Source organism: Hippocampus bargibanti, linkage group LG08 (genome assembly GCF_051943395.1).
Source record: "Hippocampus bargibanti isolate YZ-2025 linkage group LG08, ASM5194339v1, whole genome shotgun sequence".
Lineage (NCBI taxonomy): Eukaryota > Metazoa > Chordata > Actinopteri > Syngnathiformes > Syngnathidae > Hippocampus > Hippocampus bargibanti.
Window position 1 is genome coordinate 18,101,498 of NC_142741.1, and position 14,151 is coordinate 18,115,648.

General features: G+C 38.5%; 1 protein-coding gene across 1 annotated transcript in view; it reads left to right on the forward strand.

The window, feature by feature from the left end:
• Positions 1–14,151, forward strand: part of lmo7a (LIM domain 7a) — a 78,879-nt gene that overhangs the window by 33,818 nt on the left and 30,910 nt on the right. The window contains 4 exon segments of the mRNA XM_089002256.1: positions 878–984; positions 9,857–9,887; positions 10,490–10,603; positions 13,016–13,223. Coding sequence (XP_088858382.1) covers positions 878–984; positions 9,857–9,887; positions 10,490–10,603; positions 13,016–13,223 — 460 coding nt within the window.

Sequence of the window (14,151 nt, forward strand, 5' to 3'; positions counted from 1 at the left end):
CTCTCTCTCGCTCTCTCTCGCTGTTTCTATCTATCTATCTATCTATCTATCTATCTATCTATCTATCTATCTATCTATCTATCTATCTATCTATCTATCTATCTATCTATCTATCTATCTGTCCGTCCATCTGTCCGCCCGTCCGTCGATAATCGATCGATCCATCCATCGATCTGTCCATGGATCTATCCATCGATCTATCTATCGATCTATATCGATCTATCTATCGGTCTATCTATCGATCTACCGGGCCGCTCAATAACCAATATAGGCAATTATAAACATATATTCAAAAGAAACCAGTTTTTACAAATAATAATCAATCATTCATTCCTTCATACAGTAACAATTTCATTGATCAAGGACGTTTTGTAAAATGTCAGTGGGATTGGCTGAGTCAACTCACATCTCCAAGCAACCTTCCCAAAATAGGCCGCTGCCCCTCAGATTCCAGAGTGACGGTGGGCGGAGGAGGAGGAGACCAAACAGAAAGCCTGTGACATCACACTTCCTCATTTGAACATTACTAGCCACACCCAAGCCCTGCCCACAGGTGGTGTTGCAGCTGTCATTCAGCGCCTGTCACACTGCCTACACTACTCCCGCCACTCCACTGAATGTTTGTTTTGCGCGCGCACACACACACGCTTACACACACACGCTTGCACACACGCGCGCGCGCGCACACACACACGCACACACGCGTATGCTCCTCCCTGCCTGTCTGCCTGCCTGCCTGCGTGACTTGAACTTTGGAAGCAATGAGTCGCAGCCTGCGTCGCCAGCGCGACCAGAACATTCTTGATTAATTACTTCTTTTGAGCGGTGGTGGTGGTGGACAGCCTTCATCTGTGCTGTCTTGTTTTCATCCATCCAGGACAACATTAACGTCTTCCTCAAGGCCTGTCTCCAGATCGGACTCAAGGAGGCGCAGCTCTTTCACTCCGGAGACCTCCAGGATTTATCGTCCAGAGTCACAGTCAAGTGAGTGGCTAAGTTCTGCATCAATGTTTTTTGTTTCCTTTTTTGAAACGTGTATGAAGAAGACATTAGTTCCACACTGTTGCACTCTCCCAGCACGTTATTCATTACAACTTTTTTCAGTGCCCTTTGGCAGTTGGCAGAATATCCTTCAAACTACTTTACCAAACTACTTTACCAAAGATATACTTTGGAGATGTATTTATTCCGGTATGAAATTACAGTAAAGTCTCGTTATATCGATATTCAAGGGAGTCCGAAAAAATATCGATATAACCGGGACTATCGATATATCCGACCCTGTTTGCATGTAATTTTCTCCGTGCGTGCATAGAAATAGTATCGATATAACCGGGACTATCGATATATCCGATATCGATATAACGAGACTTTACTGTATATGCTATTTCTCTAATAATAAATAATATAAATGATGATCATTTTCATTTTTAGATTTACATTTTTTTCCAGTTCGATTTTATATTATTTTGCTTTGTCAACAGTCTTACATGAAAAAAAAATTGCCCAGAAGACCACATTAATATTTGAAGTGGATGTCCAGGGATTTATTTTGAACGTGTTAAAATTGCAACAACAAAAAAATTGCAACGGCATTGTTTGAACTTGATCAGCTCTGATTTGCATATCATTGTTGGGGCCAAATAAATGTTATCCAAATAAATGTTGTTTTCTCCCCCCTACTTGTCACTGTGAAACAAATGCAGTATCAATCTTAATTTCTGACTGAAAATTATATCAATCCTAATTCCCAAAACCAGGATGATGAAGGTCTTGTGTCTACTGTTGCACACAATGTGTTGCTGATCCAGTGAGGCTGTTTGGCCTTGACAGTGCCCTTTGACATGTATTCTCATGTTTAAACTATGTGTTTTTATATGAGATATAATTCATTTATGCAGTCTCTAGCATGTTTTTATCATGTCGCGCCTATTGGTTGGAGGAAATGTAAGTCAATTTAGAGGAATAAAAGCCCTCGCCTGGGTTGTTGGTACAGGACAGTATTATAGTCAAGGCGATGACATTTCAACATTGTTTGTTGAAGTTTCGGTAGTGTGGCGAGCAGAGCGGCATGTCGAACAACCTGTTCGCTTTTTTTGCCGTTGGGTGAGCCTGTAGGATGAAGCTGAATAGGTGAGGCATGCTTTTCAGTTGTGTATGGAACAGCTGCTGCAAAAGCAGTAATATTTTGACATGCTTGACAACATTGGAGCGCCAATGCATTGTATGTGTATATTGAAATGTATACGCACACATATTTGAATCCCTTTAAATCCCTTTTTCGAGAAGTTAATGAGGCTGTTTTTCCTCAGCACAACCGACGTATACAGATTTTTTTGTGCTTTTAGCTTTATGGGATAGTCAAAATTGTTTTTTAAAATACCTGTGACCTTGCAGCCTTTGTGCGGCGTGATGGTGCTCATTCTGTCAGGCATCAGTCCTCCTTGCCACAGGCAGTTTTCTGTAAACCGTTTTTTCTCCCTCATGATCCACTCTGGGCTGAATGAGCTATGCCTGGTTGAAGCCAAAAGTGGTGTTGCAAGCACATTAAAACACACAGAGATCAACTGTATGTACACTAAACAAACAAATCTGCCACTGTTATCATGACACACCCTCCTAGCTCACAATGGTGTCCGATGGTATCAGTGTGTCAAGCTCTTACTTTACAGAGCTTTGGAATGAGTCATAAACATGTCGTTTATCGTCTTGGCCACTTCTGACATTGAGGTCTTCTTTCATGTCTCCTTTACTTTCTTTTGAAATATGTGAACACAATTTAACCTCAAAGGTGTTTCTTGGGCCTGTGTTATTTATTGTTTTCTGTAGAACGGGGCGGAAGGATTTTAAAGAGAAGTATTGGGCTTAGAGGAATGCTCACCTTTCAAAGTCAAAGTCAAAGTCAGGTTTATTGTCAAATCCGCTAATATGCATGCCATACAGCACAGATTTAATTACTGTCCTCTCGGACCCAGCATCCCAGCAGCAAGTCCATTTGCACCAATTGACTTTATCTAATTTACAAGTGCAGATTGCAGTCACAATTTCAAGTTGTTTTTGTGGCACCAGGTGAGAAAAGGGGCAATGAGGTGGAACCCCTGTTCTATTATTAGGCCCACGGGGGGGTTGATTTGACACACAAGATTGTCAAGATTGCTCGGAATGATTTCATAACTCTGTAGAAGAGTTTTAAATAGTATCCGCTCACCCCCACTCAAATGAAATGCGTACGGGAGCAATCTTTCTCCTGTTGGTGTTTTCCAAGTGTCTTTTATCCAAAAAAGGAACCTCCAAAGAACTCAAAAGTGTTTAGGCCATGTTTCCCATTACAGAACATTATGAGTCTAGTGCCACTAATTTAGGAGGGGGGAGATAATGCCGTGTGTCTTTATTCAAATTGATCGGAGCACTGCAAGAGAAAGTGGCTATCAACAGCTGTCTTTGCTGTGTATGCAAACTCCTCGTGAAGCCATTGGGACCCGTGCTATTCTCGGCTTGAATTTCCATTTTACACTGCGAAGCCCCTCTAAAGGTATTGAACTTGAAGCTGGCAGGCCTTCCGTTTTCCATTTTATGGACTGTACTTTAGAGTTGATTCTATTTCTAAGGGCACACACATTTAACAATATAATATGTTGGGTTTTCAGCTGTGTCTATTTGTGTGACAAGTGGAATCTGTTCCAAAACTCTCCTTGGCAGTGCTTTGAAATACAAGCACAGACTTGAAATACAGTAAAAGCTGAGAACATATCGAAAGAAAAACAACATACGAAAAATACAAGAGATATCTAGGAGAGAGATATCTAGGAGAGAGACGCAACCGAACCTGTGTGCCTACATACATTGTCATACACATACTTCTTTATTTATATCACAGCAGCTGTAGGTGGAACAAGTGCTATACGGGGGATTAAAAATAAGATGATAATTATAGATGAAAGAGGAGAGAATCAAAGTCTCCATTTTACTGGTGGCTCAGACATGTCATGATATCACACACATCTGGATGCATATAGCTTTCTGTGCTAACCGAAATGAGAACTGCCCATTTGTATTTGCATTGAACTGCTGGGCGCAGCTTAAGAGATACACAACCTTTCAGGTCTGTATTTTGATTAATATATTCCACATGACACATGTCATGATATTCGTGTCATGTGGTTTTATATCAATCCATCAATGTGTTTATTCAACCTAAATCAAAACCTCTTCCCATCAACACCACCACCAACTGTTAGCACAGGGACAAAAACAATGAAGAAAAACCACACAGGAAGTTCCAAGCAACAAGTGTTTGAACCCTCAACCAAACTATTGAGAGAATGTTCACGCTGTTCAATTGGTTTCCCATCAAAATGAAATGTGTTGCAGGTGTGTTTCAACCAATCATTCGTGCTTGTGTATGGACTACAATCAAATATTACAAAACTTTAGACCTGGGTAATGATTGTTACAACTGTTCTCATGAACTTGTAACATGCGTATGAAGTTGCTGCAACAACCATAAAAGCATTTATCAGATGGGTGTGTGTGCGTGTGTGCATGTGTGTGAGTGTGTGTGTGTGTGTGTGTGTGTGTGTGTGATGACCTTTGAGCTCTGTGGTGATTCTACTGCCTCATGGTTATGCAAGCCCCCTCCTGATTGATGAGCTGTTATCAGCAATGTAAAGTACAGACAATATCAAAAGTGTCATAGGGCAACAGTCAGTGTTATGGCAGAGATGCCGTGATAAGAGCTGAAAAAAATGACCAGGCCTGAATCATCACGCTGGAGGATCTAATTCATCTGATTCATAACACCACATCTTTTTTTTTAATATACAGTATATTCGACTGCCGGAAATAAAAGTGTTCCAGATGAATCATGGAATCTATTTCACGTCATTATGGAACTACAGCATGGAGAGCAGCCTTCAGGAGAATGTCGCTTCAACTAACTCGTAGCATAGAGAACAGGCTCAGATTTAGTTGATGTCCTCTGTATTTTATACTACCTATCTTATACCTTTTACTTAGCTTATAGCTGAATAGTTACTTACATGTAATTAGTAGCTAGCAGCTTATTTTAACTTGTATCTGACGAAATACTACATGGCACCTACGTACTACATTAGTTCACTTGAATTGTGCCTCTTTCAACAGCTTTTAATTACGTGGTTGCATTAAACTTTTATCGAGAATATATATACGTGTGTGTGTATATATATATATATATATATATATATATATATATATATATATATATATATATATATATATATATATATATATATATATATATAATCACTCCGACGCAAGTTGTGACTGAGCAACAGTTTGACGTCTACCTCGCTTCAACCAAGTGATGATATCACTTAACTTGCTTCAAATTTTGTGAACATTTTTTTCCTAGTCACTTGCACTTGCTTGGTAGTTTAGGGTTATGACTTGAGACATTATTGTGACTTGAATGTCTATTACTTACGCCCACATTTATTGCTTACATCTTCCTTTGAAGAATAAAAATGAGCAGATACATTAAATTTAGTTGTTTCTAAAATTATTGACTCCTCACCCACTAATAATGCTCTTACATGAATGCAAACAACAATGGACAAGAGTCAACTTTGCGTTCATGGGTGTGGTAGCTTCATGCTTTCCTACATGGCCTTATTTGGAAATGCAGCAGTGGCATTGGTGATAGTAAACACATCATAAACATAAATGAGGGTGGTATTATTCATGGTTAAACACAAAACCTCATTCACTCCGTCGCTATAGACAGACGCAATACAATGCCTGTCACAGGCGCCTCCTCTGCTAAAAAAGTGACATTATGTTAGAGAGAGAGGGGGGAGGGAATATGGTGGGGGTAGAGAGAGAGAGAGAGAGAGAGAGAGAGAGAGAGAGAGAGAGAGAGAGAGAGAGAATTAGAGCGAATGAGCCAATGAGAGAGAATGAGACAATGAGGGAGAATCAGACAATAAGGGAGAATGTGAGTGAATGAAAGCACACTCTTCATCAGTGATGTATTGAAAAGTGTGCAGTTTTTGGTGATATTAAAAATGTAAAAATATGTACTTAAAAAATTGATGTTACATTTAACAAATATGATAATAGTTCTCAAAATTGCACTTATTATGTACAGTGTACTGTAGTGAGTGCAGTGGCAGACTATCAAGGCCGCAAAGCCTTCTCTGCCTGCCTAAAAATATCTGAATCACGGACTGATGTTAATTATATTTTGCCCATGAATTCTTATTAAATAATTCCAAATTGTCTTTCAGCTTCTTTTCATTAAAATTCCCCAGTCGCGCTGGTCTCAGACGTGTGTTTTCATATTTAAGCATTTAACTAGTCACATTCCAGCCACCATTTGTTACCAGGGTCAGAAATCTACCTGGATGCCTTAAAGCAGGGGTGTCAAAGTCATTTTTTGCCGCGGGCCACATTGTAGTTATGGTTTCCTCTCGAGGGCCGTTATGAATTTGGGGAACCCATTAGAATGTCTAAATCCCTTCAAATATTACATATAGAGCACACAGCAAATTAATGAATAACTCGTTTTCAAATCTGAAGTCAAGAATAATGACTTTTATTGTGGTTGACATCCAAAAATATGAAATTTTGGCTCAAATTTTAGCAATCATCATGGAATTTAACAAGTTTGATTTGCTTTCGCGGGCCGAAAAAAAATGATGTGGTGGGCCGGATTTGGCCCGCGGGCCTTGACTTTGACACCTGTGCCTTAAAGGACAACCGACGTCTCCGGACAAGTTGTATCCATAATTTGTAAAATGGCTTCAAATTACTTCTACTGAGCGTATTTTACAAAGATTCCACCGCATATAGCTATATTTTACGTTTTAAGACTCACGCTGAATATTCCGGAAGTCTTGTTTTTGAGTTGGTGACGAGTCCTAACGTTACGTCACTGAAGGAACGCCCCTGACCGAAAAAAGGACACATTATAGCATTCCTTCCATCACGTCAACGCATTTTGCTGTACTTGTATGGTCTGAAAACTTTGTGTTGCACCAAAAAGAGGCAGAACAGGAAACGGGCTGATTAATTCATTACATGGAGCTTTGTCGCCATTTTCTGCCTCTTTTGGTGCATAACTGGATGAGTAACAAGAAAGCATATTCTCCAAATCTGAAGCCATTGATTTGATTGTCCAGCTAGGCAAGACGTCTTGGGGTGACACCACGAACAAGGGGGCGGGACCTTCTGAAACTGGCCACTTCTGGGTTCATTTTTTTTCAGATTTTGGACACTTTAAGTCATGTTTATTGGTGTTTTGCATTTGACTAAAAATATCATGCTGCATGTTTTGGGTATTTTAGATGCTATAAAACGTTTTTCTGATGTCATTTAGGAAACAAAAAAAGTGATGTCGGTTCTCCTTTAACAATCAATTCTGCGGGCCCTGTCACATCAACTGTGTCGATCAAACTGTTACTCTCACCAATCAGATTTTGAGTTGGCAACCCAATGCCTTGTTGAAGGCGCTTGTCAACGTGAGAGTTTTTGCAAACTATGGTTGGCTAGTGACTAGCCAATAATAGTTTGTGAAAGCTGCTCTGATCACAAGCCGCTCGTGACAAGAACATACTGGCCAGAGCTAGAACACTGTATCGTCGCGAACTGCATCAGCAAATGCAGTATTGTGTTGATTTAATAGCAGTTTTGTCAACCCACAATGGCTCGGAGGAGAAGAAATTAATGTGGTTGGAGATTTATTGTTGAAGCCATTTTCAAGACGCCCTTTTCAAGAAAAAATGGACATTAAGAAAGGTCGGTCAGTTATTTCCTGGCTAATGGTACCCTCTAGTGGACTTGTAGTAAATCCCGCCACACTGTTTTCAGTCTGGATTGATTCAGACATAGCACTACTAAAGGCCTAGTGATGAAATACATGGTAAGTTTATCTCCTTTCACAAATTACAGTATATCCCCTTTGCAGGGTGCATCTGTTATGTGAAGTATATCAATCACAGCCCGACTTGATTCCTATCCCAAGTTAAATTAATGTATTTAAATAATGCACAATTTGAATGCAGGTATTTAACATTTGTCCAAAGAAACTAGCCATGCAAAAAAAGTGTTTTACAATTTAGTTTACCCCGCAGCATACAAACAGAGTGTGGACCTGTTTTCTAGGTTTGATCATGTGCTGGGCTGCATATACAGTCGAAGATCCATAGACGAAAGGGAAAATAAAACAAGTCATGAATATTCAGATGGTGTTTCCAATGTCATAATGTACTAATGTTAACGATTCCAAAGTATCATATTTGTGATACTGACTTTGTATTTATTAGTATCCAGTTCATAGCACAGTATTATCACTCACCACTTGAACTTGTACAATTACATTTATTACCAAGAATGTCTGCAACACAACAAGGAATGTGTATAGTTCCAACTCTGGTATTCATTATCAGATTCATTCATATTATTGTCACTGTTTAATCAACTGACGCTCCTTGTTTTATGCTCCACCTACAAAACGCTTCACCTGACAGATGTATTAGTCAGGCTGCATGCAAAGAAAGCAAGAAAGCGGGGAGGGCACATATGGCAATTGTTTATACATTGTGGCACAAATGCATGAGTGTAAATTTACAGTATCTCAGCACTCTTGTACTGTGTGGGACGTTATCAGTTTATGGGTCCCTCTGAATAGAGATAACACACAGGCAGTTATGACTAGTTATACTATGCTTACAAAAAGTAGTTTTCACTTCTCAAAATGACACTGTCATCTTTGATAAGTGGCGTAGAAGAAATTCAAACCTGTTTTCTTCATATATTTATTTATTTCTCGCAGCAAAGCCTTGTATGCTGAGATAAACCCATTTTATGAAGTCGAGCAAAAAATTGACTGTCACATAAGAAAATGTCCTTTGAAAAATTTTAAAACAATTCATTTACTTTCCACTTAAAAGCATTTTAGTAGCTAGCTAAAAAATAACATAGCAACCTAATTTTCACTCAGTGCTCCAATAAACGCTCCATCTGAAAAAAACTGCCAATCAACAGGAATGAGATCAAAGAAGGAAGCAGACCTGCTTCACAAGTCACAAACATGTTCACCAACCGGTTTTGTATAGCTAGAAACTAAAGTGGCAGTCTTGTCTTCTGACGAACTTCACAAAAACAAGATGTGTGAACTTCTTTCACAGGTGACAAATTTGTTAAATTGCACGCTGGCTGATGTGTCGCAAAGTGAACATAGTCATCAAGTTGATCAAATTCCACAAAGACAGGGAGTATAAGCCAGTTGTACAAGTGACAAACATCTTTGAAGTTAGCCAATCAGCCGCTGGGGGCCAACGCCAGGAGCTATTGTAGCAGGCGAAAGTTTGATCAATGTCTTGCATTGTCAGCCCAAATAAATGGTCAAATTCACCATAATAGTCACAAATATTACAAAGGCCTTTGTTTGCACACAAAAAAATGGCGAGTCTTTTTTTTGGAGGCTAGCACAGGAAACTGCCATTGTTCATGCTTAATTTAATGTTAGTTTCTTTCCAGTTGTTTGATTATTTTTGCAAGTCGGTTGTAAAAAACAACATAAATAAAACACAAAATAAAAACTTCTCTGTCACTCCATATGTGATGGTATGTTCAGTGTGTGTCTATGTGTTTGTGGTGTTCTCAGCCTTTTGTATTATTGTGTGAAGGGCGCGGGCACTGTAGTCTGGCCTGTGCTCTCACTTTCTAGCACTTTCAATGCCCATATTTTATTGTCCACACACACACGCACACGCACACGCATATACACACACACACACACACACACACACACATTGGCATGCACTATTTACGTACTCATATAATGACCTCTCTTTTTTAACGTTCACTCTTTCAGGGACGAAGAAACTGACCGGAGACTAAAAAATGTGAGTTGTGCTTTGTTTGATTGTCACAATGCAGTTTACAAAAAAATACATTTTAAGTGTACAGCTGCAGCTTTAAGAAAGTCCTTTACTGGACCGTTAACATCAAATAAAATAATAAAAAAGCACATAACATAAATCATGGACAGACATACAATTGTAACAACTATTTCTGCATATGGTTTGTTTGTTATTCTCCCCTTGATAATTATTAAAAAATATTAAACATGCTTTAAAGAAAAAAAGAGACGTAAGTAGATATTTAAAAGCCAACATAGAAAATGTATTTTTGAAAAGCTATGTGGATGTGTATGGTATCGTTTAACACATTCCACAGACTGATAAAAGAGATTTGTGCGCTACAAATAGCCCCTCCGCCGAACTTTAGCTACCCCTGTAGTGCTGTGCATTTAGTATGTTAACTTTTCAATTAGATTTTAGTTTCTTTTTTCAAACAAGCAAACAAACAAAGAGTTAACAAAAAAAATGTCCACCAGGAAATTGTTCAGTCAGTTACAATATCAATACGCCATTTTTTGTTCATTTATTATTTTGTAAACACATTTTAAAACCTCAGCCACTTCATGTACGTTTACATGCTGCAGGTGCTGATCACACTTTACTGGCTTGGTAGAAAAGCTCACGACAAGCCTTCCTATAATGGACCTTACCTGAATTTCAAGGCTTTTGAAGGATTACTTGGCACAGCTCTTCACAAGGTAAGACCCTGTATCAATATATGAAAACAAGGACTTATTGCTGTGTGAATATTATTACAATCCCCTTTCACTGCGACAGCACAGTGCATTCTGATAGGCTCCCTTCATGTGTAAAAGATAACCTGGCATGCCTGCCGCATGGGGCAGTCCAAACTAAAGGCATACTTAGGTTAAGTAATATACTGTTATACAGTCCATCCATCACGTCAATGCATTTTGCTGTACTTGTTTGGTCTGAAAACTTCGTGTTGCACCAAAAAGAGGCAGAAGAGGGCGATAAAGCTCCATGTAAGGAATGAATCAGCCTGTGGAAACGGGCTGATTCATTCCTTACATGGAGCTTTGTCGCCATTTTCTGCCTCTTTTTTAGTGCTACACCCCCCCCCCCCCTCATTGCCTCAAAATGGAACAGAATAAATGATTTAATCGATTGCAAACATGTATGCTTTCCTCTTCAGAACTATTTGAATCATATCCATAACTGGATGAGTAACAAGAAAGCATATTCTCCAAATCTGAAGCCATGATTTTGATTGGGGTGACGCCATGAACAAGGGGGCAGGACCTTCTGAAACTGGCCACTGGTTCATTTTTTTGCAGATTTTGGACACTTTAAGTCATTTTTATTGGTGTTTTGCATTTGACTAAAAATATCATACTGCCTTTTTTGGGTATTTTAGATGCTATAAAACGTTTTTCTGATGTCAGTTAGGAAACACAAAAGTGATGTCGGTTGTCCTTTAAGTCCTGTTTACCAACCTGCTCACTGTAATCGTCATGTGACTGGACTGGTTGAGGCACATTTTGTGCATGCAGCAGTAATACTGTAATGTTCCGCAACCTGGGATTGGGTGTGTTGCAAAGTGTGCAATGCCTGTTTGATTGAAAATTAACTTATTTTACAATGTTTAAGAGTGAACATCTATTTTAGTTTATTTTTATTCTTTCAGTGCTCACCAACCTCTTAAATTTAAAGTTACTTCTTGAAGAGTGATTCATGCCAATGGCTGCGAGTTTCATACACATTTGTGAAATAAATTTGCTCAAATGAGTATTTACCTTTCACAATGTGATAGCAATGTGATTATTACAAATAAAAGATATCTGTGAATACATTGATGTTACAATAATTAGGAAACAGTATTAACTATAACAAAATTACTACACTGTTACAATGGCAGATAACATTTTCAAATTATCTACAACATCCTGGATAACCACTTCACCGTCATTGGTCAACCATTTTTAGAGGCCGACTCATGTAAGGGGCTCCGCGCACCACCTTCTTGACCCCTGGTTTAGTTAGTGAATTCGTAGGTGCTCAGACAGTTTGTTAATTTAGTTGTTGTTAGGATTGTTAGTTCATTGGCTGGAGATTCAATTACTTATTTTGCGATTTATGTTTAGTTGGCTACCTCACTAGTAAGATAGTTATCCAGCTTGTTGCATAGCTAATTATTGTGTCCGTTATTTATTCATTTATGTATGTATTAATTCATTTATTTAGTCAGCCAGTTAGTTTTTTGGTTTGTTGTTTAGTTTTTTGGGGTTAGTAGGTTAGTTAGTTGGGTATTTGGTTGGTTAATCTGTCAGTTGGTTAGTTGGTTGTCTGCTTGGTTGGTTCGTTGAATAGTGAATTGATTAATTGTTTGGTCAGTTATATAGTTAGCTGCTTAGTTAGTTGGTTGATTGGTTAGTTAGTTTGTTGGTGAGGTGGCGGGTTAGTTATTTCATTAGTTAGTTGTTTTGGATGGTTAGTTAATTGGTTAGGTAAGCCTTTAGTTAGTTTGTTGGTCAGTTTGTAGTTGGTTAGTTGATCTGTTAATTTGGTCAGTTAGCTAGTTTGTTGGTTGGTCGGTTTACTTGTTGGTTGACTCGTTAATTTGGTTAGTTAGCTAGTTTGTTTGTTTGTTTGTTGGTTGACTCATTGGTTGACTTGTTGGTTGGTTGAGTTATTGGATGGTTGTTGGCTGGTTACCTGTTTGGTTGGCTTGATGGTTGGTTGTTTGGGTAGATAGTTGTTTGGTAGGTCGTTCAGTAGTCATACTCAGTAAATTAACTGGTCAGAATCTTATTCAGATTTATTGGTAGATTGCCAGATTGTTTAAGTTTTGCACTATATAGTCTATTTGCTAACCAGTTACTTATTTTTTTCAGTTAGTTCTGAAGTACATTGAATGTTTATTCTTGCAACTGTCGTCTCTGCAAAGCATGAACTGAACTGAAATGTACTTGTTGGACACTGAGGTTTTGTGTAAAGGCAAAAGCGAAAGGCCCATGGCCAAGCGAGGTCATACTCCACAAGGGAGTGTTCTTATGCACACCCACACAAAGTGCAACAAAATATTATAACTGCTTGAAACAATGTGACCCCACCACCACTCCCTTCAATCTGCATATGTGTGTTGAAAGGCTCTCCAAGAATTGTCTGGTCAGAAAGGCAACAGCATCCAAGACAGTGATTTGGGAGATTACTGGTATCCAGAACGAGAAGAGCATCACCAGTTCAAAGATAGAGGAGGTGTACACAGGAGAGAGGACTCATTGGACAGTTTAGACTCTCTGGGCTCCCAGACGCTTAGCTTCGCATCGGACGCCACACTGAAAGGCAGCAGCGAAGGTAGGACATGATCTACTGACAGCCCATGTTCCTCTCTTTTCTAAAGTCGACCATAAACATTTAACATAATTTGCGGGACTGTTGAGTATTAATAGGGCGGCAAGCTGAGAAAAATTGACTTTGTGAAAACAAACAACTGCCTCCCTCTCGTGGTTTGTTTCAGCAAGGCAATATTTTTTGAAGGTTCACTGACGATTAGAAAGCATAATCAACATGCCTGCATTATAAAGGAGAGCAGTCACATTATTGTTCGACCACACATCTGAGATTGATGTTGTGACATGTTCTGCGATGCTCCAAACTGACTTCTTAATGAACCAACTTCCAAATGAGGCGAAAAAAGGTTCTATATGCTTATTAGAACTCCAACCCCCTCACTCCCCACTCCTTTTTTCCTGTCACATCCCCTGTCTTGTTTTCTTCTGAAATTGCCATTTGCATCTTCAAGTCGACCCAAAAGTTAAGATGTTTTTTTGAAAGGTCCTACCAGTATTTAGCTGCTAATCTTCCAGAAATACAGCCATATCAGATCACATATGTTTTACATCAGGCAGACAATATGCTGTGTCAAAACAAATGTAACAACCAATGTGTTAATGCAACAAATGTTCATATTTTTTCGACTGTATATTGTTATAACAGAAAACAAGTACATTTTGCACTTTTTTTCTTATATTTGCTGATGCAGTACTTTTGTTAATATTCACAATCAGGGAAAACAATTGCATATAGTATTTGCATATTTTATGAAAATGTGTGTCACGTTGTCTTGAGACAAAAGAACCAGAAGACCAGAACCAGAAAAACAAAAAAACCGAGTCTTTTGTTTGTTTATATATATATATATATATATATATATATATATATATATATATATATATATATATATATATATATATATATATATATATATATATATATATATATA